The sequence below is a fragment of the Buteo buteo genome, chromosome 2, assembly GCF_964188355.1.
Source record: "Buteo buteo chromosome 2, bButBut1.hap1.1, whole genome shotgun sequence".
NCBI classification, from domain to species: Eukaryota; Metazoa; Chordata; class Aves; order Accipitriformes; family Accipitridae; genus Buteo; species Buteo buteo.
Window position 1 is genome coordinate 1,312,028 of NC_134172.1, and position 26,735 is coordinate 1,338,762.

General features: G+C 44.1%; 2 protein-coding genes across 4 annotated transcripts in view; both read left to right on the plus strand.

Annotated features, from left to right (window-relative positions):
• The window catches only part of LOC142038015 (KAT8 regulatory NSL complex subunit 1-like), a 35,984-nt gene extending 16,821 nt beyond the window's left edge, over nt 1-19,163 (plus strand). The window contains exons 5-13 of one of the 2 annotated variants that reach the window (XM_075042944.1): nt 5,464-5,656; nt 7,832-7,997; nt 9,113-9,274; nt 11,154-11,326; nt 13,855-13,976; nt 14,214-14,268; nt 14,820-14,932; nt 15,892-16,120; nt 16,874-19,163. In XM_075042944.1, coding sequence (XP_074899045.1) covers nt 5,464-5,656; nt 7,832-7,997; nt 9,113-9,274; nt 11,154-11,326; nt 13,855-13,976; nt 14,214-14,268; nt 14,820-14,932; nt 15,892-16,120; nt 16,874-17,152 — 1,492 coding nt within the window. In that variant the 3' untranslated portion in view covers nt 17,153-19,163. The remainder of the gene's footprint in view (nt 1-5,463; nt 5,657-7,831; nt 7,998-9,112; nt 9,275-11,153; nt 11,327-13,854; nt 13,977-14,213; nt 14,269-14,819; nt 14,933-15,891; nt 16,121-16,873) is intronic. The other variant, XM_075042953.1, reaches the window with a different exon arrangement.
• Nucleotides 19,164-22,527: 3,364 nt separating this feature from the next.
• Nucleotides 22,528-26,735, plus strand: part of SMARCC1 (SWI/SNF related BAF chromatin remodeling complex subunit C1) — a 92,020-nt gene continuing 87,812 nt past the window's right edge. For both annotated transcript variants that reach the window (XR_012652490.1, XM_075042880.1), the window contains exon 1: nt 22,528-22,834. Coding sequence is in view for 1 of the 2 variants with exons in the window: in XM_075042880.1 (XP_074898981.1) it covers nt 22,541-22,834 (294 nt within the window). In the remaining variant the exon portion in view is untranslated. The remainder of the gene's footprint in view (nt 22,835-26,735) is intronic.

Here is a 26,735-nt window from a genome sequence, read left to right on the forward strand (position 1 = left end):
GATCCTGTATAAATTGTATAAAGCAGTGATAGGAGGGAGGGATGTAAACCCAGTAGAGACAATAACACTGTGAAACTTGTGCTGAAGTCTTAGGAAGAAAATGTTCCTTTCCTTCACCAGATGCATGCTGCTTTCTCAGTTCTTTCTTATAAGCACACAGCTGCAACTCAGTGGCCTTTCAAGCCTTCTCTTACAAAGAAGGGTCTCAAATGAGTTTTCCCCTTCCCATGTCAACTTTGTTTACATCTAGAGAGAAGGCTTTCAGTCTGTGGTCCTGGATGCCTGTAGACTTTAAGGGATCTGCAAAAGACAGATAAGCAAGTTTTAGTTTAAGGAGGCATAAATACCCAAGAAGGCAGGTTGGCACTTCAATGGAAAAATTTTGAAGTTTGAAAGTGAGAAAAGGCTGGAGCCCACTCACTCAGAAGATATATACTGTTGAGTATTCCTTGACATCCTGTGTTTCAGTCAAGCTGTCTCAACATCAGAATAGCACCAATTAGGTTGTAGTTTGCATCATTTCAAACAAATATGTCATCGAGTTTATGGCAAGTTGCTAATTAAATTGAGTAAAGTTTGGGGTACTTACCACTTTTATTTCTGGTGGGGTTTTCCTTATGTTTTCTGTGAAGTCATCATCATTCCATTTTCTGTGAAGCTCCTGAAAAAGCTGAATACAGTCTCCATTTTGCTGCGTGGTAGAAAGATTCACTGAAAGCTGCTAAATACACTGGGACTACCTAAGCTAAGTGTGGTTTGAGCTAAAGGTGCTGGGAGAGACTCTTTAGAGCACTAGGGTATGTATTGTACGTACTTGCCTGATTCTTATACTCATTTTCTAGTCATCCCCTCAGAGCCACTGCATTTTGTTTCATGCAGAGCCACCTACCTGGTGTTCTGTTAATGTAGGCAGATCCTCCTGGGCCACATCTTGCCATTGTCATTGTGGTGTGTGAAGAACAAATGGTTCAAGCACAGATGGTCCTGTGCAAAGCCTCAGTTTGCCTATGTCGTACTAGCACAGCAGGGAGCTGCTTTCACCCTCCCAGTGTTCAGAGGCACCTTGGCACTTGGTGGCCTGGACTTACCTGCTCGTGTCAGGATGTGCCTGGCAATGTGAGGCATCTGTGTCCCCGGGTTGCTGTGTTCTTCCTCAGTGCCATCTGAGTGGCAGGCTGCTGATGCTGGGTGGAATGGCTTTCAACAACTCCCGATGACCACCAGGCCTTCTCTGCATCCCTTTCTCCTTACCCATTCTTATCCCAGCTGCTCCACAGGATACTGAGCAAGATGGGAAGATGGACCTTTGGTCTGATCCAGCGTGATCATTCTTGCAAATCATCAGCACCTTCTCCTGAGGTACCTGATGCTCTTATAATCAATTGGTTAAGCTTTAGTCTTGGGGATTTGAAATTGGAGTAATCACAACATGCAGAGGCTTCAGGCTGATGTGTTGCCTAATGAAATAAAACATCTTGTGTTTTGCTTAGGCAACAGTTTGTTTTCTTTCATCCACGGCTCCAGTAAAGGTTGTTCTTGCTGTATTCATTCAGTAAAACTAGCTTGCATTTTAACAGTGGTAGTTTCAGCCTAGAATTGATTGGACTGCAGTAGAATGAAGGAACAGAAAGTATGGATTATTCAAAGTAGACACTTAGTTCTGTGTTTCTGCTGCAGTGATTGATAGGTTAACAAATTCTTAGCAGATTAGTCCTGAGCTTCAAGATTGGTAATATTCTGAAAGTAGATACTTCAGTAGTTGTGCTTTTATTCTGGGCTAATTCTGCAGATAATAAACCTCATTTTCCCTTGACTTATATTGTAGAAATCCAGAGGATTCTGGAAGTATTAGACCAAATTATAAAAGTCTAAATCTGTTTAAATGGCTATTTTAATCCACAGTTATTTGCAGTGTGGTGTATTGGGTCTCTTTCATACTTGAAGAGTTAAGTATGTAGTGATCTTAAACCCAGCTGAAATACTATTTTCTGCTTCTGTATGCCATGAAATCTTATGCTTGCTCCATTTGCAATTAATCTTCTTAATTGCAAGTAAGGCATTGTATGCTTTATTATACATAAGTTACCAATCTTGATAAAACAAACTGAATTGGTAGTGCATGTTTCTGCCTGTGAAAAACCAAAAGGCTGAAGAGTTGGGGTGGCAGGGATACCAGGTAGTCACTATTCTTTGTATAATGCAAACTCTTGCCAGGCCTCCAGTGCCTGGCTCTGGTTAACAGCTAATTCTATGAAAGGTCTGAAGAGGAAAAAGTAGAAGCAGCTTGAACTTGCACCCTGGGAGGAGCACCTCCATATTCCCTCATCAGCAATGCATGTCTGCTTATAGGGCAGGCTGTTATTAATAGTCCTATTAGAAAGAATGTGAATCTCTAAATTGACCTGCTGGAGCCGGTGAAGTTCCGATTTTGTGGAGAGTGATGGTTGATTGCTGTGCTGCAAATAGGTTGAACAACCGCTGCTCTGCTCTGTCTGAAACAACTGCCATGGTGTGAAACGAGGAGCCAGAGACCAGTAGGATAATTGCTAGGACCCTTCTGTTCTACCTTAGTCCTTGGACCTGTCATCTTCTGCTATGTAACAAGAGCCTTGCTCTTTTGTTTAGGTCTAGTTATGTCAATTCAAACTTGCTACCATGCATCACTGTAGCCTGTTTTTGCAAATGCAGCATTACATGGTGTTTTCATTTATATCTTAAGCACAGTTTCTTCAAGTTAACTTGAAGAGTTACGAGTAGTGTAACTTGAAGAGACTGTGCTTAAGATATTAAAGAAATGGCCCTGTTTGCTTCTGGTGCCTAAACGCTTTTAAGACTTCTTTCAGTGCTGTTTACTCTTCTGTAGAATTGGCTGTGTGCTTGTATTGGGAGGCAGTTCCCTAATAAGCAGACTCTGGAAAAATTGAGAAATTTAGTTGTATCCAGCTCACATGCCAAGATAAGTGTGAAACTCTTAAGTACCCAAACTGGAATTATTAATATACTAGGAATTCATTTTGACCTTGTCAGGGAAGAGACCAAAGGTTTTTGACCATATACTCGGAATCAGGATTTCCATTTTGGAACTTGTAAAAATAAGTTCCGGTGGATAGTTCCTGTGCAGTGTAGTATGATCTGTCTTTGATCACTCCTAAATGAGTAGATATATATAACATGATCCCAAAATTTAAATATTTTCTCTCTTCAGATTTTTTAGTTAAATCATCGTCTGTGTTGGAAGCACTGTCTGAAGTAGCTTGCTTGACTTGTTTCTATTAATCTAATAATGGCTTTTGAAGCTTCTGCCTCTCTTGGAAGGAAAACTGTATCTTGTGTAGATTTGAAAGCATGGACTTTTACAAGCTGTGCCATCTATTTTTAAACTTTCTTAATACAGAGCTTTATTCAGCAGTCGGTAGAGTAAGAGCCCTAGAATTCTCTGTATACAACTTTTGATACATTGAACCTCCTGTGTAACACACAAGGTAATAGAAATATCTCAAAATTTTTATTCACAAGAGCCCCTTGGAGGTTTTGGTGAGACTTCATTAGAATGCACTTAAAAGACTACAAGGTCTGGGACACTTGAATGCAAGTTTAAAAGCATTATCTAGAGTTAAGCTTTCAAAACGTCACTGAGACACTTATACCCCAAGTCGTCTATGATACACTGAAAATATATCTTGGATTTTCCTAGTCTGGTTATCTGTAGCTTCTATAGGATCATTGGGTATACTCCTAACTAAAACTTCACAGTGGAAATCTAAGGCTATTTTGTGAGACTAAGTAGACATATGGAGAAATTGCAAATAAAATTACCCATGTCTGTAACTTCCTATGCTGACAAATAACAGTAGGGCAGATGCAGACACGTGAGTGAGTACGGGTTTTTGATGGAGATGAACCCAGTAACTGTGGTTCTGGCCAAGGATCTTCTCCTTTCTTTGTTGTTCCGCTTACCTGGAGCAAGAGTGGCAATGAGCTATAGAGCAGCGGCCTGGTTTCGGAGGCCAAGACAAATACTCCTGGCTGTTACATCTTCTTAAATAGTCACTTTTCAGGTGAGATGGCCCGTTTGGATCCCATAGGCAGTAAGTTCTTTCAGGTTTGGGCAGTGACATCTCATTACAGCAACCTCTTCCCGCTACCCGAGCTACCTACTGTGGAAGTTACTGTGGTTTGGAATTTTCAGGTCCAAAATATGTATACCAGTTTTGCTGCAAACCTGTGTTTTCTGTGTAGGGCAACAGGAGGCATGAGGCCATTGGGAAGGAATAGTCTCATGCAGATCTGGTATAGACTTCAGAGGTTCATCATGCCCTGTTATATAGAACTAGTTTGGTTTTACTTGTGGAATGTCAGTAGTATATATTTTTTGTGGAATACTTTCTCACTTGCACTTTGACTCCTGTCCATGAAATTTTATCTTCCTGGTTTGTGCAGTTAAGAGGAGGTCACTGGGGAAATTTGGGTTTCTTTAAGCACATCTTTTCTACAGATTTGTTTCCTCGTGTGTATATGTTTATAGCTGAATAGGATTTGGCTTATAAACTGAAAACAAATGGACAACAGTATAGAGTGATCTAACTTGGGTGTAAATCAGCAACTCTTCGTGAAGAATCGGCAGGTGAGGAGGCTTGTTCTAAAGACTTGTCACCAACCACTACCTCAGGTCAATGTCTGGTGATTTTGATTTTTGCCTGGCAGTCCTGCAGTTCAGCAAGGAGCTGTAATAGCCAGTTAGAACCTTTCTGGTTCACCTGACAAAGATACAGATTTTAAACTTCTAATTTTACTGGAACGTTTGCTATGCAAATCAAGAAAAAAATTATCACGCTTGATTGGGACCAGCAAATGTAATGGGTAAAAGTTTTAAACTGCTAATATGAACACATGACCAGTTACAAAAAGAGAAGATCTTTTACAAAGGCAATGTTTTACAGATGGTTCCAGAAGAAGAATATACTGAAAGACAAACTTGTATCTGCTTATTTAAATATAACTGTAGATTTAACCATAACTCCATGGTGAACAGAGAGAAATGGAAAGAGTGTTTGCCAATGTTTTTAGGTTTAATGGCTATCTTTTTTTATGGGAAGTAAATTACTTTGTTATTATCAGATGATAGATTGAGCTGCTGACTGAAGGTCTTTGGAGAAAGAGCACGTTACTAGTGGCTACCACATCTGCAGTGGCTTTAAGACTTTCTGCCCTTAACTGATGAAAATATAGCTGTTAAGATCCTTCAGTGTCTATTTCTATGTTGAGAATGAAATATTCTGAAATCTACTTACCCCTTGAGAGAGAATGAATCAAATACTAAAAATGTGATGAGAACAAAACTGGTAAGCCCTAGCTGCTGATGTAAATACTAAGGAGCCTTTGGGCATCACAGCTGCAATAATAAATACAGAATTACAACTTACTACTCTTGCTCTGAGTGAGTTGCTTTTCATTTGGTTGCAGTTGGCGTACTGGCTCCTCCAGCAGCAGTTCTCTGATCAGCATGAACGTTGCAGAGAGATTTGGCAAACCAAACCCACTTAACCTTGTTTCTGTGTTGGACAATACCTGCATTGCTGCTAGAATCCGCCCAGTTTGCAAATACAACAAGCGCAAGCTTGTCCGAGCTACCTCTGTGTCTCACTTCAGCAGGAAGGTAAGTGAAAGTTTTGCCATGTGGTTACTAAGCCATGCTGCATTTTTATTTAGAACGTGTGGTTTTATTTATTTTTAGCAGAAACTATCATAATGTTGGACTCTGGTTTTTAGTGCAGTGTTTTCTGAGCACTTCTCTAAAATTCATGTAGAATTTTAGAAGAAATTCCTAGGTATGTCAAGTAATGAGTTCTCTAATTGTGGTTTAGAAACTCATTCTAGATTTCTGTTCTTAAAAATAAGGCAGCAGGGTTTTTTGAGTAACAATGACCAGAGAGTACCTCAGACTTTAGCATGGGCAGCAACCTTCTGGTAATTACCTGTTGGAGTTGATTACCTTGGAATTGTCCAGGGAAAAATAAACCACCACCCCCCCCAAAAAAAACCCAATCCCAAACCACAACAGAAAACCCACCACCCACCCAAAAATAAAACCCCAGAAATATATAACCTTAGTTTAGTTAAGACTTGGCAAATTGGTGTGTGAGTGAGTGTAACTGGGTTGTAGTTGTTTGAAGGCTGAGTTACCAAGCCTGATGAACTAAGCGCTCTTTGGACACCTAGCTGTGAGTTACCTGATGATTTAAAAGATGTTTAATGTATTAATTCTGACAAAGAATGTGTGAGGTAACATCTGTCAGATGGCAAGTGGTGGTTTGTTACACTGCTTATATCTTATTTGCTTGTTTGTAGCCTTTTCCTCAAATATTGATTTACAAGTAACAAGTATTTAACAAGCTGCAGATTTAAGACAAAAAGTTTAAAAGTTGTATTACTTTTCCCAGTCTGATCTTTTGTTTCACTAGAGTGCAAAGCCAGTACAGTTCAATTCAGTCTGCGTAGGGTGTAGGTAAAAGCATTATTAATGCTCCCTCTTCTGGTTTGACTGATCCTACAGAACCTGATATATTGACGGGGAAGGGGCACTGGGTGTGTCTTAGCGACAGTGTGGGGAAAAATGGTGGAACAAAGACATCAGGGCTGTTGTGGTTGCAGCTTAGACTCCAAACAGGCAAGTGAGGAAAAGTGGAAAATAAGACAATACTGGTCAGAATAATAGACGCTGCTGGTGGTGGATTGCTTGCCCAAGTTTTTTTTATCAAGTTTTTTGGAAGCATCAGAGCTACAAAAAGCCTTTAAGGAAGGTAAGGAAGAACAGGATGGGAAAAGGTGCAAAGGTGTTTGTTTTGAAAAGAAAATTATTAAATATTAAGGTAATTTGTGCCATACAGGTGTCTGGTATAATCCCTGCAGTTTGAACCCTAGGTTTCCTGTAGCAGAATCTCAGGCATTGGAACTTATTTAAAAAATAACTTATTCAGATGGTACAGGCAGAAGAAAACAGCTTGAGCTGGGTGCCTCTGGAGAGGGACCCCGAACAAAGAAATCCCTGGGCAATTATACCCTTACAATCTATGCCCCTGCCCCTCGTGCTCTCTTTGCGCGCCTTTTGGTCCAATGGTGATTTCTGGTCTGAGATCTTCTAACACTGTATTGGATTCCTTCTCTGTCTCCAGGCAGGCCGTTAACTGTTCTAATCTTGCCGAGCTGCAGCTTCTGCTGGTGGCGGCAGCCTCCCTGTCTCCTGGTTTGCGCTGGCTCTGCAGGCCCTCTTTTGCTTAACTAGGTAAAAGTGCAGCATATCTAGGCAAAAGTTCACAGATTGCAGCCTAAGGCTTCCGCAAATCTAGCTACTTGCACGAAGTAATGCTAAACAAACTGTATACCGAATCTCACAACATTATGACTCTAAGACATTCATTCTGTTTAAAACTTATTTAAGCTAAATAACTAATATTTAATAGTGTTTAGGCTTTGCTGGAGTTGCAGAGGAGCAGCTCTGTTGGCTTGGAAATACTAGTAAGGAATCACACAATGTGTTCCTTAACACAGTGAATTATTTTGATAAGGTAACTCATCCATGGTCAGAAGGAGAAACAGCCTGTGGTAGTACCCTTGCACACTTTTAACATTGATCCTGGGTCTTGACTTTGTTTTTCATCCCGCAGATCTGTGGCTTGGTTACAGTTAACTTGCCTGGCTTTTGCTTTTTTGGTGAATGGAAACTAGTGCATCTGTAGAAAGCAGACTGGAGTTACTGGATCTCAACTTCAGTTTTACTTAAATCTGAAGCACGTTTCCCTTTTAAAGTGTTTGATCTCTTTTCTTCTGCTAGCCACTGAAACCTCTCACTGTGAAGTGCAGCTGTGAATGGCCCAGCTCTTGCATCCTCTGTAGCTGCAAAGCCTCTGTCCAGACAATAGACCCTGCTACCATGTCCCTAGAAGAGCGTGTAGCCCTCCTGGACTCTGGCTTCCACCCCATACTCTCTTTATCTCACGGTGAGTAGATCACATGTTATAATGTGGAAGAGGATCCCTTACTGTGCCGCTGCCCTCCTTGCTCATCCTCCTTACATGCAAGGCGGTTAAAAGTATGCTGACAGAGTTGTAAGCGTGTTTCTAGAGGATAACGAAAAATGTCCAGCGATGTTCTGCATAGTAACCAGACACACATCTTCAGTCCCAGGACGCAGCCTGTGGTGACTTCTGAGCCTAGGAAACTACGTTGTGTCTTGGCCTGCATCTGAGGCAGTTGCTATCTCTAATGTAAGCTTAGGGCACTTCTTCAGGATCAGCTCTGTCTTCTGCAAGGAATGTTCTAATTCTGGAGGCTGGCAGAACAACTATTGTAAGTTCCTGTTAAACCCCTGTCCTGGAGGGCTACTTGAAAGACTCAATCTAATGGTGACTTTGACAGGCTCTGGGGCAGTGGTTTGGTAGATGACGAGCACCAGCTTTGAGTGTGAAATCACTGTTTTGAGTCTAAGCTCCTGTTATTTAAACATTGGTGGCCTTCTAGATGTGCTCTGTGGTTGCTTTATGAACTATGCTTTGTGGAATCTTAACATTTAGTTTCTGTTTAAACAAATGATGATGGTGGCTGCAGCAGTGCTAGTGCCTTTAACCGTGGAAGAGAAAGAATGTGCACTAAAGAGTTAAGTAGGTTAAGGGACAGTGAGGAAAACCCTTTCTACTGTGCAACTATGAGAGCATCTCTCCAAAAATACTTATATCATTAAAAAACAAAGTACAAGCTCACCTCTGCTTATTAAATAGTGATGCAAACAAGTAGTACGTAGCTGGATGTGATTCAGGTTAGTGTAAGGGTGAGAAGCTCAATGGTGAGGTGTCAGGTTCTGGCTGTAGCATGGCAGGTTGCAGAGGGCCAGGGCAGAGGCTGCTCTTTGGGGACATGCTCATCCTGTTCACTCTGTCACAGCATACATGGGGTGAGAGAGCCTGCAATCGACCATGCTTACTGTAGCTACCAGTGTCACTTCATTTGTTTACTGAAGTACTGACAGGTGTGAATTGCTAAGGATGTGTATGCAGTGCTGTATGTGAAAAGAGGTAACTTTATGCTTACCAAAATAATTTGGTTTTCCTACTTTCAGGCAACCCTCTCCACTTGCACTTTGAAACCTTACTAAGAGAGGATGGATTGCCTAGACTGAGCCGTGAACTCAGGACTCTGAAGATGTCCTGTTTTGGAAAGAAGCAAGATCCAACTAACAGCATGTTCCCAAAGCTACACCCGTCGCTCCTGCATGCCTCCCGTAAGTTAAGCAAAATGGAATTTGAGTTGAAGTTAAACTAAATGTGGGCTTTTAACCAGTACTTGAGGGCAACCAGTCAAGGTGGAGTGGAGGAAGTGGCTCCCTTTCTTCCAGTGGAAGATAATTTGAACTCTGTGCTATAGTAATGTCTAAGTGACTGAGTCCAGCATCTTGCAAACTACAGAAATTCTGAACCTCTTGGCAGGACACAGAAATACTGGCCTCAGCTAAGTTAAAATAAATAAATCTTGCAATTCTCTGTTTCTTTCAAGGGAATGAGCAACCCCAAAAAGAAGCTTTTATGAACCTTTATTTGAAAGCAGAGTGGTATTTGCCTGGCAAAACTCTGGCATCTTTTTCTCTGCTGTGATAGCAGTTGCTGCTCCAGTTGCATGCTGCTCTTGCTGTTTTGGAAGGCCTAATTTTTTTTTTCATTGGTCCATCAGAGTTGTGTTTTTTTTAAATGGTCTACAGTAGTTTAAGTGACAGACAACTCAAGACAGGAAGAGGGAAACCCAGCTAAAACACATCCTAGTTTTTAAATGAACTAGGGTTGGTGTTCCATTTGACTTTCTTTAAAAGGCATGTTTTTAAGCCAAATGCATTTTTTGAAAGTAACATAATGTGCGGACTGCAAGCTGGCCATGTTCTTGACATTCTTAGGGGACACAGTTGCTGCATCTGGAATACTTTTTAGGTTCTGTGGTTGCTTACGCAAACTACCATGAACAAACCAGATAGTATTTAAAAACAACAACAAAAACCCACCACAAAACAAGCACGCATACACCCCCTCCCCCCCCGAACAACTGCCATGCTGAAAGTACATCAGCAGCCTCAGCTTGTGTGTTTGGCCCTAACAATCTGAGCTACAACTTGATTTAATGATGTTTAATAACCCTGAGCTGAGGTTACTTAGCTTTGAATGGGGAAGGATGTTGGTTTTGAAGAGAAGTGTTCTGGAGATATCCTTCCAATAATCAGCTCAGGATGTAATGAAGGTAGAACAAGCAGGTGGCTAGTATTGAATGAATATGAGTAACCTACTAGAGGATGTTTGAATAACACACCAGTGTAGATTCTATCACCTGGTCAGCAGCTGTTTGACTTCTGATTTATCTTTCTATAACTCCTTCCTTTTTTCAACTATTTAGCCACAAGACTACAGAAAAACTATTATTTACGGGCAGCGTGTATGGGGGTGTAGACACCTGCCATGAAGAGTGTGTTCTAATGGATGATGCAGTAATGTAGGATGATTTTTTCATATATTTTTAACTCTCTAAGAGCCTCACAGAGCTAGATCCTTAAGAAGGATTTGAATAGTGGAGTAATTTGGCACAATTGGTTTGGAAGACTGCTCCATTTGTGTTATTCAGCATGGAATAAGCCAGTTGCAAATGGAAGAAAGAATAACAAGTTAACTGATGTAGAAAAAGCATATCAAGCTGAGGTTATATAGAACTTCATGGAGAAGGGTACATCTGTCTTGATCACTCTGATGACGAACCACACTGATTTTATTAGAAATAGGACCAGCCTGACCAGTTTGACAGTGAAGAAAGATTTTTTTTTTTAAGTGGCTGTATTTTGGACTGAGAGGTGCAGTTCTTGATGGCTGTAACTTCTACTTCACCTTCCACTTTATTTTTGGAAATGCCCACCAAAAGTAACATTTTTGGGCTAGCATCTTTCAGTGCTGCAGAGCGTTGATGCTTCACTTGAGACTTCTGTTTTACATTTGTTCTCTAATGGTGACGTTTGTTCTGCTCTGTTCCCTGGGGCAGGTTTGGTGACCTTACAGGGGTAGCAACATCACCAACCGGTTTTAAGTCAGCCTGACTTCACCTTGGGTTTTCTGTTTGTGTTTTATTAACAGGTTCAGTGTTTGAAGGGAGAAGGCAGCTTGAAGGAACATCCAGTTGCAGGTTTCCTGTTTCCAGTCCTCAGGCACATAAATACAGTTCTTTGCACCACCCACTGTCCTTGCACCCAGAGACTCCTCCAGCCCCTTCTTCCAGCCAGATCCCTTTCACTGGCTGCCCAGCAGTGGTGAGTTGAAACTAAAGCTGTGGCAAATGAATCTGCAACAGGGGAGTAGCCTTGGAGAGGAACTGGGGGATACCTCTCTTACGAGCATTGCTTTGGGGTTGCTGACTCACTGGGAATTCAGAAGGGTCATTACTGCTGATGGACTGCTGGGAAATGCAGTTTGGATGTTGGTGTTAGTAACAGCTACTTGCTTCATTGTTCCTCAGGCGGCACTATTTCCCCAGCCAGATTGGTTGGTTTCGCCTTTAGTACTGACAATACTCTATAGATTCCTTTTTATTTGTCAGCAAATAGCTATATATACATAATGTTACAGTTTTATTTGGCTACAAATTAATAGTAGAGACTTAATTGCTACGGACTTCCCCCCCATGAAGCAGGAATATCAGCAAAGAGGTAATCTTTAACATTTTCTTGTTTTTCTAGAGGTAGCGGAGGATTAAAAAATATGTTGTGCAACAACCACTTCTCTAGGAAGGCACTGAGTAATTCCTGGCTCTCCAAGCATGTTGAGCAAAGGAGACCTTGAAGAAAGGTGGCTCAGACTTGCTACTGTTACCACTATTCCCTTCTTTTTGCTTATGGGTAACTGTTAGGTCTAACTGACAGAAACAGACCTTGGGGAAGAGTGGCTGGAAAGCTGCCTGGTGGAAGAGGACCTGAGGGTGTTGGTTGACAGCTTGGCTGAATATGAGCCAGTAGTGTGCCCAGGTGGCCAAGAAGGCCAACAGCATCCTGGCTTGTATCTGAAATAGTGTGGCCAGCAGGACTAGAGCAGTGATCATCCCCTTGTACTCGGCACTAGTGAGGCTGCACCTCGAGTACTGTGTTCAGTTTGGGGCCCCTCACTACAGGAAAGACATTGAGGTGCTGGAGTGTGTCCAGAGAAGGGCAACGAAGCTGTTGAAGGGTCTAGAGCACAAGTCTTAGGAGGAGCAGCTGAGGGGGAACTGGGGTTGTTTAGCCTGGAGAAAAGGAGGCTGAGGGGAGACCTTATCGCTCTCTACAGCTACCTGAAAGGAGGTTGTAGTGAGGTGGGGGTCGGTCTCTTCTCCCAAGTAACAAGTGGTGGGATAAGAGGAAACGGCCTCAAGTTGTGCCTGGGGAGGTTTAGATTGGAGACTAGGAAAAATTTCTTCACTGAAAGGGCTGTCAAGCACTGGAACAGGTTGCCCGGGGAAGGGATTGAGTCACTATCCCTGGGTATATTTAAATAGATGTGTAGGTGTGGTACTTAGGGACATGGTTTAGTGGTGGATCTGGCAGTGTTAAGTTAATGGTTGGACTTGATGATCCTAAAGGTCTTTTCAAACTTCAGTGGTTCTGTGATTCTAAGAAGCTTTTTCTATGTTTGACTGTTTTGTGCTTCAGGTCCATCTCATGGAGATCAGCACAGTGCTTGTGGATCTTCACTGGACTAAATGATTCTATGACTCCTGTAAAAAGGGGTAGTGAGCTCCTCCACAGAGCCTGCAGTCCTTGTTATACCCATTTCACTTGCCTTGGCTATTTATTTTTCTGGTTTTATGGCTCCCACATTGTTAGTACTTTCTTTGCAAGTGCTCTTCTCCCTCTTTGGTGCACAGAAGATTTAACAGTTCAACTCGTGAGTTGGCTGCTTCTCTTGTAAGCTGCTCTTTCAGGTACAGTCTCTGCTTCCAGATTTCTAAGGGTGCTTCTGAGTAATCCTGTGTCTATTAAGGTTTTTAAAGAATATCACATCAGTAATAAACCATAGCTAACCTTGTGGCCACCAAGAACTGCAATTTGTGGTTGGCCTCTCACCTAGAAACAAAAGGATGCTTGTTTGAGAACAAAAGAACTGTAGTGTCTTGAAGACTTTTTGGCTTATAAGTAAAGGGGACACTTCCATTCTGGATTGCAGGTCTAATCTCCAGCTCTGCAGGGAACCACAATATATGGATCTCTTCACAAAACGACCAAAATGCATCTCAAAATAATTTAGGGGTCTCTTCATACCACTGTTCCTAGGATGTTTTTCCAGAGCCTTGCTCCTTAGTTTGGAAATACTTGTGACTTCCAGCCCAAATGCTGTGATATTTCAAGTTGTTGTCTCAACAGCGGTATCCTCAGCCTCAGGAAAGTAGAGTTCTTCCATGGTTTTACTTTTTTTTACTTTTTTCTTCTCAGACCTTATTTTGCAAGGCAAAACAAGTAAAGCTCCTTTAGTCTAGGGAATGACAGGTTCTTACTTCTTGAATCATCATCATAGCCTCTTTCTTTGCCTGTTTCAATTTTTTTGCTACACGGATGACCAAAATATATGCAAAGTTCTAAGTGAAATCCCACCCACCGAGGTAGGTAAGTATTATCCTGTTTCATATAGGAATAAACTGAACCACAGAGGTTGCATGACGTGACAAAAATATCATTGAATGCCAGTGACAGTGGAAAGAACCCACTGTACTTGCTGTTACAGAGAAGTTGTATTCTGTGGTACATTCAAATATGCTTTTGTGCCAACATTAATTTTCTGCATGGGGTGTTCTCCTTGTTCTGTGTTTCAGCAGTCCTCAAAAAGCAGAAAAGCAGTGTGTTCCTATGACACTGACAACGTTGTGATCCCCATGTCAATGGTAGCTGCCACTCGAGTGGAGAAGCCTCAGTACAAAGAGATCGTAGTACCAAGGTACCTACAGACCAGGCCTTATTGATCCTTTGTCCTGTGGGTGACAGGAGGAAATGGCTTTAGTTGGCCAGAATAAGCACTGTTCCTCTCAATGAAATAATATAAGGAAATTATTCCTAATGGACAAAAAAAAAAGGCATTTAATTAAAAAAAAGTATTAGTATTGTTTGGACTTAAATGTTAGTACCAAATGTGTTTTTCTTTGAAGTGATCTTTAGCTTGTGTTACCTCTTGCAGCTGGAGGATAGTGGAGCTCGAGGAACTGGAGCCTTTCAATCAAGCAGACTCTGAGGTAAGAAAACAGTTTTGTCAGTTTGTCTGAAATGTCTGTAGCCATTCTGAGAAGGTGCCAATGGTACATTGGGAGTGCTAGAGCCAGTCCTGCCCAGTTAATAAATTCTGCCAGCCCAGTAAGCAAAGCTGCTGCATGAAATGCTCTTCCATTCTGCCTGATGCAGCTGTGTCTGAAGCCAGTGGAAGGGCAGCAGAGATGAGGCTTGTGGTGGCATGTCAGCTGTTAGGAATGTCAGCTGTGGGTCACCGCTGCTAGCTGCAGGCAGAACAAACCCTTCCATTGTGTGTGATTTAATGCCCCTGGCAGCTATTTATATGGTGCATACAACAGCCTGCATCTGTCTCCTGACAACTTGGGCTGACAAATGAGTTCCTGGTTCAGTACATAATGAAAAGTAGGAAAATGAGGTAGTGATACAAAGTGTGTGTGCTGGTTCCCGGACGGTTTGAATGGGTTGAATATTGCTTACCTGGATTTTTAAAGCAGTAGGCTTGGCCTGCAGGTGAGTTTTCATGCTTTAAGTATTTGGCTAAAACTTCTCTTCCTAGTTGGAGGATACTTCTGATAAGATGTACTCCAGCCATCACTCCAAATATGAAGATCTTGAACGAGCCTGCTGGGATTCCTGGGCCACAGCTACTTCCCATAAGCGGGGAAGCAGGTACTGTTCTTGCTAGCAGACACAGAATAAGGTGGCTTTATTTGTTCTTAATTTTAAATTGTACAGAGATCCCAATTCAAGAAGTTACTTTTGAATGAAGAAATCCTTAGGTGCTCATCGTTTTGCTCATAGAATTAGTCTATTACATAACAAAAACAAATTATTGCTAAAATAGGGCCTAATCAGCAGAATAGTAATGCAGCATGTCACAGTCCTGTTAAAAATCAGCTTCATACTAAGCTCAGGCCCATGTGTTGAGAGTTTTGTGTTAACTGTAGTACTGCATACTTTTCCCAACCACTTTTTCCTCTGGTTTACTTTATCAGTTTGACAGAACTTACTGCTATGGAGAGTGCTTTCGGTTCATTTGCTGCATCTCCCTTTTTACCTGTTGCCTGGACAAAGAACAATCTGTTCTTTTTGAAACAATCTGTTTCATATTTTTGAGATCCCTGCCTCTATCAGAGCTGAAATTGTCTGATATTTTCACAAGTTGTTGAGCAGTTGAGTGGGGAGGAGGACTGACGGGTCACACAGTTAGTAATCCATATGTCTGGAAAAAGGCCAAAATAGCGTGGTTACACCGGGGAAGAATGTTGGCGTACCTCCAGACAGCTTCAGCTATAGCAGTTTTGTCTCTCATAGCTGGCGTGGGTTTTTTGGGGTTTTGTCTTATTTCTTTTCACAAGGTTTTACTCTCTCTCTTAATGCTTAGTTGTTCTCTTCAGGCTCAGGATGAGTGAAATGGACAGTGATTGCCCAAGAAGCCATGAGATGTTCTTTGAAGAGATGATAGGAGCAAAAGGGCTACTTAGTTAAAGCACTAATTGGGCAATATGATCTCATCTCCTTGTATGGAGGGGATAAAGCTTACATTTTTCACTGTACAGTGATCTTACTTTTATGTGTGTTTCTTGCTGTACATAACTGACTGTGCTCCAAATACTACTTTGCTTTAGGTCCTCCAACAAAGCAGACAGCCGATGGGCTGGGCAGCCTCAGCCAGCATTTCCAGTTACTGGATTTAATGGCCTTAATGATCTGTATGTGCATGCTTCTACTGGCTTGTGCAGCCCTGAGACTTGCAACAGTTTGCAATCCCTCTCTGTCCACAGTCAGACCAGAACAGTGCTGCCTTGCAGTGAAGGTACCAGATCTTCCCTGGAAATGCTGGATGAAGCAGTGCAGGTGAGGTTATGCTGTAACAAATGTCAGCTGTGTTCTTTTCTAAACCAATTTTACTGGTATATAAAGTAAGTTTTCTGAAAGCTATATGAGCTTCACACTGTTCAAAAGACAGTTCAGCTTGTGTGTCTGCTGAGACTTGGGCTGGTTAAAGCATTCACGGTGCGTTAAATTATTCTTTTTTTGTGTTGTAGTTTAAATCATTCTAAACCAATATTGATGCAGAGTTTGAGATTATTCCCAGTAGGTTGGACTGAGCCACCTACATGACAGTGAATAGTTTCAGACAGTTGCACACATCATGGGATGCTTTTTGGCAGAAGGAGTTAACTTTAAGGATTAAATTCTGAAACTACCAGAGGAGTTCCTTCCCCTCTTCTTTAGGGATGGTCTTACAAAGTATTAGAAGCACAGTCTTGCACTTCGTACTAGATCTGTCCTTGGTTTGGGCTCAAGGGCACAGTGTTTGCTTTGAAAGCCTTTTCAGATAAAAAGACTATGAAAAACAAGGAATGTCAGTGGAGATGGCAAAGCAGGCTCTTGATACCAATGGAAAGCTGAACTGGTAATCCTGGAAGTAGTGTGAATAGCGCACAGTGTTCATTGCTCTGAAAAGTTGGCTTTGCTTTGGCGTCCTGACAAACTGAATCTGCTGGTCTTTCAGCAGATTGGCATGGACAGGGAGGAGATGGGTATTGTAGCATTCTTTGAGTACTTGATTCTAGGCTTTTAATTTCTCTCCTCTTCGCTCCACAGAACATACAGCCTTGGGAGCCTCGCACATTTCCACTTTCAGATTCTGCATACCGAGGTCTTCTCCAGCACTCAAATGAAGATGGCTATAACCAGGCCGACTTTCAGCCCTGGGTGTCTAGCAATAAGCAGGGCATCAGACCTACCTCTGTAGACACTGTCATACCCAGCCTCACGGGGATGCAATTTTCAGATACACATCTGCGAACAGATGTCAATAAAAGCCATAGAGAAGTTCATGGTCCAGCACTGCAACCCAGGAAAGCTTGGCAACAACGCTAAACCTGACCTGTGGTGTTAGCTGTGCTCATGCAGTGTCAGAAGGCTGCTGGACTGGTGCAGTGGAGCACCAGCAGTGTGTGGCATTGCTGTGTGTCAGACCTCGTTTCAGCAGCAGACGAGTAGATTTCTGGATGAGGAGGGGTTTAGGCACCTGATGGAGCTATGGTGCTAGACTTCCAAGGGATAGTGCTTTTCAGAAAGACCAGTTTCTCGTCAAGTCTGCAAAACAAGGCTGAACTGCCTTGTCACAGGAAGGTTAGGTGCTGCTACAGACAGAGGAAAGGAGATTTGAGTAAAATTAATTGCGACAGTAGAAAGAAAACAATGTTTTTCAATCTTGTTCTTTACAAAAGTGCCTACCAGGTGGCTGTTGGGTGCTTTAGTGGCTAGCAGCAGGTTTCAGGGTGGTGGTCACTTGCTCCCAGATCAATTTCCAAATGCCACAGAGGTCTGAGGAAGTCTTGTGAGTTTGATATGAACCAAAGACCTGGTGAGGAAGGGGAAAGGATAAGGCTGCATGGTATGTACTCTAAAATGCAGCTTTAAAAAATTAATCTTGTAAGTACATGAAAATCAGGTTCCCCTTGCCCTGCATAATTGAAGTTTTGTATTGGCTTCCTTCAATGAAACTGCAGGTCAATTTCATAACACACAGTTGTTATGCAGTATCCTTTCTGTAACAAAACTGATGTGTTACAATTCTCTGACTTTTTCTATCTTTTCTGAATTGCCTTCTCTCCTTGGAGTGAAGACATTGTCTCAGGGATTCTGGCAACAAGCCACTGAAGAGCCATACAGCTGAGAAAAATGTGCATTCTGTGACAGGGACTTCCAGCTGCCAGCTGTTTTGAGGTGAGCGGGGCGGTGAGCTGTTTTCAGGGAATGAATGTCAAACCTGATCAATCTTGATAGGTGTCCCACCAGAATGTATCAAAACTAAAACTGCTGTTAAGACTCAGTTGAATCTGTATTAAGGTGACCAGGAACCATGTTCTAGCTTGACTAAAATTTCTCACTTAAAATAATTAACTTGAGCAAAGGATGCTTCTTTTTTACATGCTAGAGAAAGTTCTTTGTAACAGTTCATTACGGAATATACTCACTTTGCTGCCTTTCAAAATGGTCTCCGAAATTTAGATTTCTGGATATGTGGTTGTCTTTATTATTCTCTGTATCTCTGGAAGTGTTCTTTCTTGCAAGGAATTATTTCTGGGTTGGAGTGTTTGGGGGCAGGGGGAACACTTGCGGCCTATAGTAAGGCCAGGGATGTTCTTATATGAGGACTGTGATTTTGATAAGGAGCTCTTTGCCTCTCTATTTGATGATGTTTGATAAAGTGGTAGTTAAATGCCCAAGCATTGCCTAGTTATATTCTGTAAAGAAAATTGCATGATTCAGTGATACTCTTCTGTGCTGAAGAGTCAGGTAGCCCAGAGGTTGCCCTTCACCAGAGAGATATGGTTCACCACTGTAGTGGTGCTCTGTTATGCTGCCTGCAAACAGGTAACTGCAACTTGGCAGCTGGAAGTAATTGATCTGGTTTGTACCAAAAAGTGTACAGATGGAGTGAAATTATGGAGAGTTCAAAAAGAAATAGCAAAGCTGCAGAGTTAAGTGGAGCACTGCCACACCTGGGTGCAGGTTTCTGTTACTGTTTGGTTGTGTGGACCAAGGACTCTGCTGCTTCTTCAGGTTGGTTTGAAACATATGAAAATTGGAGAAGCCCCCAACTTCATCTTTATTTTTCTGGAGTTGAATATAGGAGTGCATCATGGAGATGTACTCAATTTTCTTAACTAAAATTTGTTGTATTTTGTAATTGTATACAGATTTTTTCACCTGTCACTTTGAATTTTTGTATTTTGAATGGTTGGATTCACAAGTAAAGCATTACTAAAGACTTGATCAAAGCTGTTTTTAAAAGAGGAAATTTGGGGAAAATTGCTTCATAAGGACTCATTCCATGGGACTAGATGTGATTATGAAAAGATAAATAAAACTTCTGAATGTACCCAGCAGTGAAGACTTGGTGCAGATTTGTTCACCATAAACCATTTTGATTTTGAAGCCATAAAGAGCACTGCCCCAGTCTGTGTATTTTCTTGTGAGTTAGCTCTACCTATGCCCCTGTCCCTCTCCTCCCTAGGGTGCCATCAGTGTCCTGCGGGATTGCTGCAGGTTTGTGTGTTTGTAAATATCCTTGATGATCCATTAGTACCACCAGCTCTGTTCAGTCAAGCTCAGGCACTACGCACTGCTTTGTCTTCCTTTTAAGGCTGCCTTAAGGTTACATATAAAACCCTCTGCCTTTCCTGATCAGGTGCTTCATCAAGACAATCCAACTGTTCCACTGCTGTGGAGCTATGCAAGGGCTAAAACTGCCTGTAGGGTGATTATGTATGTCGGCACCCCATTTACTCCCCAATTACATCTCTCTGCTGAACTCGGGGTCTACACGCAAACCCTGAGCTTCACCTCACAAATCATCTGCTCCTATTCTAAGCACTGCCATTGCTGCCTCTGGTGTTTGCACACCCAGCTGTGTCCTAAAACAAGCTTCTCAAATCCTCATCAGCTAGTCTTGGAGTGCGTGTGGTCGTCGTCTTTCTTTGTGGGGCCAAACATTACACCATTGCTGGCATTGACAGCATTCCTGGAAGGATGCGAACTACTTGCTCAGCTGTCCAGGGAATTGCAGCATTTGTGTTGTGTGTCAAACCTGACTGAAGGTGGCCAGCAGGTCCAAAGTTCACAAAGGTTTGGGAACAGAGGGGGTATGACTAAGTCTTGTTTCTTTAGGAAACTAGGCTAAAGCCAGATCCTCCTCTGTCCAAGAGAGCCAAATCATTTGATTCAGAGTGCAAGTTACTCTACAGTCTCAAAAGACACCTCAGGTTAGGGTCAGAGGGGGCTCTAAATTTGGAAGAAAGAAAAATGACAGCTTATGTGAGGGTTCCAGGTGTAGGGCCAGAATAGCACTTCCCATGTCCTTGCAGTCTTGTGGTTCTTACATGGCACATCAAATGTCTCTCAGTTCCCACCAGATGAAATCTGATTTCATATTTTTCCCTGTCAAGCTCCAGATCGATCCTATTCCATGCTACCTAAGAGAGTTAGCCCTAACAGCAGAAAACTATGGTTAACAAGGGAAAAAGACCAAGATCATTATCTTTGATGTAACTAAAATACAAACATTTTCCTTAATCCCTACAATCATGAAAATCAGATTCTGCATTCATTTTATTGTCTTCTGGGAGCTTTTACAAAACATCAGGGTGTGTGTATTGTTCATGGAGGTAGGACTTCCTCCTTCATTCCCTTCTTCCTACCTGCCTTCTCTCTTCAATTCCTCCCCCTCTCCCTTATTTTTTATGCTTCCTCACTGGGATTCCAAGATGTGAGGGGCATGACTGCAATCATGATTTCAAGGATTTCTGCTCCCAAAGGTTTTTCTGCTCCTGTGCTGCAACTCTGCCACCTGGAGCTGCACCAACCTGCATTCCTGCAGGCCATGTTATGAAGCTGTCCCACAGCAAGCTGCAGTTCAGGGAGCTCATTGGTAAACCACATAACCCATCTCCCCAAAACCCATCTAAAGAATTGTTCCTAATTATGATATCTTCACTTTTGTTTGACATAAATACATGGTCAAGAGACTTCTGGAAGAGCTGCCCCTTCTAGCTGATGTGCAATAGTGAATTACTGCTAAGCTAACTTGTATGCTTAGCGCTCGCGGCCTTCTTTTCACATAAGCTGTCCTGTCATTTTCAGTACTTAACATTGCGTAGTGGAGAGGTAACATTCTTCAAACGTTGAAAGTTGAGGTTCCATTTCCCTGTCTTCCACTTTTTTTCTTCCAAAACATTACTTACGTCATTTCTTCTCTTCTGTGTAAAGCTTTAGTCACCATAGGAGCAGTGCACGCAGCCATGCTGCTCGAGGATGGTTTCACTGGCACTAATACTGGCGTTCCACCATATCCTGTGGTGTCCAGTGGGAGAACAAACAGCCTGGGCTGGTGTCTGAAGACTGCGAGGTGTTTGCTCATTTCGTTTCTGCTTAGGAATGCAAGGATTGTCTGCCTGATAGCAAGGGGTCAACAGCCTTCAGAAATACAGAAGGGAAAAGAAATGTAAGTGTGGTGACAAATCTATGCAGCTGCATTTGAGGATGATCTGTCCCATTATCCTTTATGAAGATCTGATGCTTCACTGCCTGCTGTCCTTAAGATGGAGGAGCAAATATGAAAGTGTGCACAGGTTTCTTTCCACGGCAAGAAAAAAAAGCTGTTTCCTATATAAGAGGAAATCTAATGCCAAAAAGGCAGTATCACAAATTTTGATCTGCCACCACCCTAGTGCAAGCAGAGTGCCAGGATGCTTTGAACAGCAAAGTTTGGTTTTCCACCCCACATATCCAACTCGTCTCCACCAGCATAACGTGTTAGATTAAAAAGGGAGTTCTGGATCAGATCAAATCTGCAGCCTCCACAGCTACCAGGAGTAACCCACCTACCTCAGTCTCGTCCTGTGTGAAGGCAGTGGATGCTGATCCACGGAGGGACAAGCAGAAGTGACAAGAGCCACACTAGCACCAAAGAGGACACATTCAAACTAAGTTAAAAACCCACCCAAACTCATTGATGCACCTCTCGTGCAGAGGGATTCGAAAAATCACCACCAGGTGAGCTTGCTGTGGCTGGACGGGGCTGCTGTGTCCGGCCAGGGTCTGAGGAGGGGGCGAGATCTCTCATGACACCTGAGCATCCCACCTCAGCCGGTACCAAGGGCACGGACGGTGTTTTTTCGGTACCGGAGCACACCTGGAGCTCTCCCCAGCCGGTACCAAGGGCACGGACGGTGTTTTTTCGGTACCGGAGCACAGCTGGAGCTCTCCCCAGCCCGGGTCCCCCGGCGGGAGCGGCTGAGGTGAGCCCGCGCTAACGGCCAGCGCGAGGCGGGGGGGGGGGGGGGGGGGGAACGGGACGGGACGCAGCGCGCATGCGCCGAGCCGTGGAAGGAGGTGGGGGCGGGGCGGGAGCAGCGGCCGGAGGGAGCTCGTCGGGACGCCTCGGCGCATGCGCAAAACCAAATAATAATTAAAAAAGCGAGCGTGGCGCCGGCGCATGCGCCAAGATGGCGGAGGGGCTGCGTGGGGGAGGGGCGGCGGCGGCGGGGCGCAGGCGCTGAAGGCGGCGGCGGCGCGCGGACGCCGAGCGCCGCCGCGGGGGGGGGGGTGGGGTGGGGAGGGCTGCACCGGGGGGGGAGCGCGAGCGCACCGGGCCGGCGGCGGGGCGGGCGAGGAGGAGGAAGAAAAGGGGTGGGGGGTGGGGGGAAGAACCGGATTCCCGAGCATGCCTGAGGGGGCGGGGCGTCCGCCGCTCGACGCATGCGCGGCGTGAGGCGGGTGGGAGGCGCAGGGCCGCGGTGGCGGCGCTCGGCGAGGGTAACAATGGCAGCGGCGGTGGCGGCGGGCGGCGGGACGGGACCCGGAGCCGCGGCGGCGGCGGGGGGGGCGGCTGCGGCGACTGCCGCCGTGGCGGTAAGCGGTGGTCCAGGGTTAGCGGCGTTGTCGGTGGCTCGACGGAAAGACGGCGGCCCGACGGGGAAGTTCTGGGAGAGCCCGGAGACGGTGTCCCAGCTCGACTCGGTCCGCGTCTGGCTGGGGAAGCACTACAAGAAGGTGCGGACCGGGGGCGGCGGGGGGGGGGGGGGAACGGGGACACACACCCCCCACACCCACACCGAGCCCCTCACAGAGCGGGCGGGGGGTGGCGGCGGTTTAACGTTCCCTCACGGTCCCATCCCGCGGGGGCGGGGGAGCTCCCTGCCGGTGCCCCGGGGCCGGTGGGTGGGTTGTGGGTGGGCGGGAAGCCCGGCACCGCCGCCGGCCTTTTGTCAGCAGCGGCCTCGCCACCGCGCCCGGCCCCTCCTGCTGTGGCCCGGCCCCGCAGCGCGGTCGGGGGGGAGCCGGGGCGGCCGTGGGTGGGTGGGTGGTGGGGGATCCGTCGTGGGCCCCCGCTCCCTCAGAGACGGGGTGGTTCGGCCGGTACCCCGCGTCCATGTTTATACCGAGGCGAGCTGCGACGGTAACTTTCTTGTGCGGGCAAGTCCCGGCTCAGGTTGCCAGGATTTTATACGGGTTTCGCTTAAACCGCACCCCTGAAGTGTTTAAAAAAAAAATAAAAAATAAAAACGCAACCCAAAAACCCCCCAAATCCAGACCGTTCGTGCCGTTCAGAACGGCGTCTCACCGAATTTGGTGCGCGTGGAGAGCTCTGCGCGTGTTGCTTGTACTTGGGGCAAGTTCACTTTTTGGTAGGGTCGTTGGTCGCTGTGTATTGCCCTTGTAGTCCTCTTCCTCTTTCATAGGCCTGGCTGTGTTGTTCTCTGTTTCTTTGTTTTCTTTTCAAATGTTTTTCCTCTACAATGATTTTGTAACTTTGTTTCAATAGCTAAGCCTTGAAAAATTACCTGACCTGAACTTGTTAGAAGGCAGATAAATCTGTCCAGACAGCTTTGTAGCAATCCGAGGAAGAGCATTAGCTGGGGCAGAGCAATGTCAAGGGGAGATGCTGCACAAACCTAAAGGTGCCTTAATCTCTGTATATTTACCCAAGATTTCCAGTCCATCCATTCTTCAGTAGGTCTGGTGTCAGGAACACCCAGACAAGTTTGCCTGTCGCTCTGCGGGTGCTGTTGATTGGATTATTTCTGTGGCAGTGCTCTGAAATGGGTATCTGAACTGATCGGGGTTAAAAACCAGAACACGTTCAGAGGTGTGTTTTACCGGTCCTTCCACATAGCTTGTTCCAGTGCAGCCACTTACAGTTGAATCGGCGTAATGGGGCGGAGGTCGTCCTTTGAGCGAGCAGCTTCAGCTAGTCTTGTTGATAAGGAAATTGTAACAGAAAAAAATGTATCTGTAGTTTGACTTTGTTTTGATTGTGCTTCTCTGCCGTTTCTAGACTTAGGAGGAGGAGCATTCTTTCCTTTCATTTTCATAACCGAATACCCACAAGAACACAATAAACTCTTGAAATAACTTTGAAGTGGCACCTGCCATTTTGCAGAAGAGCAAGTCACCTTATTAAAAGCATTAACAGTTATTGTCCATTGTTGTTGTGAATTGAAACTACCTAGACAACTGGTTCTCACCTTACTAGCCTGGTAGGGCCTCTTATCTGTAGTTCAGGAATGGGAGCTTTCCTTTTGTATGCCAAAGAAAAACTCCTTTATTATAATTGGTTTACACAGTATTACTGCTTATAAAGATTAGATGGTTCTATTTATTTCGTAAACTCTGGAAGGTAATTAGAATTGGGCTAAGAAGAAATCTTTACTGGGCAAGTGAATTTCAAAATACTGTATTGTAAAATCCTTTAAAAAAGAGGGGGGGAGGAATAATTTTTGCTTTGGAAACAAGGAAGCTGATACTTACTGCTGGTGTTTAAAGATGTATCTTTAATACTTTAAATGGAAGTGTTAATTCCTTTTTGATGTGCAGTAAATAGACTCTAGTTCATCTTGCGTGTGTTTTCGTCTTGCCGTGACTTCTTTCAGAAAAGTATGTGATGATTATAGCTGACTTTTGTCCAGTTTATACTCTTAAAAATGCGTACATGTACATCTGGGCAGTGGTGAACCCATCAGCTGTAGTAGGTTTTGTGTCCAGCTCCAGGGATGCTGGGGACCAGTTGGAAAGAATTCCAAGAGCAGCAGCGAGCTTGGTCAAGGATCCAGAAGTTGCAGTGGGCAAGGAGAGAGTTAGAGAATTGCAATTATAAATCTTCTCGTTCCTGTCTCTAGATTAGACAGGTCTTCAAGTATCTGCGAGTGCTCCATATCTCTAGAGTATAACTAAAAAAGTAAGAGGTTTAAGTAGCAGTTATGGAAGACTTGCACTGTATATTGGAAAACTCCCATTGTCGGGGAGGAGTGGGCTGCCTAGCAGCTGCCTAGCAGTGGTCAATCTCTGCCAGAGATCTTTTGATGATAAAAACTACTGGGCAGCGATGTGGGTTTTGTAACCCTGCATTGCTGTGATGTACTGTTTTCCTGACACAAACGTTCTGGGCCCCTTTCTTCTTGGCTAACGTGTTGGCAATGAGGAAGGCCCTTCCCTGGACCTGCAGAAAGATGGTGTGCGTTGGGAGCTTGCCTTGGGGAGGCTCAGGTGGCTGGGTAAGGTATGCCTATGAAGATGGAAGGAACACTGGAGGGGCTGTTAGCGACAACAAACGTAATGACAGAAAACAAAATTGTTTATGCCAAACTTCTTCCTGCTCCCTATTTTTGTGTTTGTGCGATGTATGGAAGTCATTTTGCGCTACGTCTCTGCATTGAGAGTTGCAGGAGGTCCCCCACTTCTTCCCAGGCCTTGGACTGCAATACGGATGTTTGAGCGTTTATTTCTGTGAGTTGGAAACAGGTTTGTGCTGTGGTTTTCAAGGCCTGCGGGACCTGATAGGCTTTCATAGCCTTTGGGTGGACTATCTCTGGTGATATCAAGGTGTCCACTATAAGTAGAAGTTTATAGTTCAAAAATAAACTGGGCAATTCACTTTTTATGAATGCTCAGTGATCCCTAGTATTATGCATTGTTTAGGTAGTTACTTTGACATTAAGCAACAAATTGCTCATATCGAAATGGCTTGTAAAACAGAGTTATTTCTTGTATTTAAAGTATCTTCCTAAGATAGTTTGGGTGGGGTTGGTTTTTTTAATATGTATTATGAAGGATGCAGAAACTAACCTTGGCCTTACCGCTGTAGTCCCTAAGGACTGTTCCCTGTGTGTTCATCACGTCCAGTTCAATATATTGGCCTGTAGGAGCTTCAGCTACTCAGTGCCTCTGGAAGCTGCACCCTCCCCTCTGAGCCAGAAGGTTGGAAAACTGATTTTTTTGGGGGGGCAGGGAGGAGGGTGTCTTGTTTTGATTTTTAAAGAACAAGCGGAGCGTTGTCTTAAAGGGTGAGTTAGAGGAGAAGATGGCATGGGCTGTCTGTATAGACACTAAAGCGCACAGAGGATGAGGACGTATTATTGCTTGGAAGTCTGGGTGGTTTGTTGAGTATCTGGGACCCACTTGCACTAGTAGCAAGTGTAGAATAATAAATTTTCTTTCCGCATTAATGGAGTGCAGTGCTGTTGTAAGGTGTTGGACCGATGCCAGTGGAGCACGTCTGTTTTACAGCAGGACGATAATGACGGGCAGCAATGTGGGATCCCTTTATGCCCTTCTATTAATAAGCCTCAGCCCGACAGCGAGGACGGACGAGCCGCTTCTTGGCAGCTGTTATGAAATGGCAGTTGTTATCGCCGAAGATGTCTGTTTGGAGACCACCTGCTTGTCCACCACCAGCCAGGAGCTGAATTTAGAGGATTTGTAGTTATCTTTCTGCTGGCTCTGACTTCTTGTGTCAGTGCTAGCCTTATCAAGTGTTTCTTCAGTCAGACTTTGATTTAATCTGAGGGAGGATTTTCTCTGTGTTTGCAGCTCTTTTGTGTTCTCACCTTTAAAAAAGGAACAAGGGTTATAACCTAAATCAAAGTATTTTAATGTTGCTTTTCCTTTCCCTGTT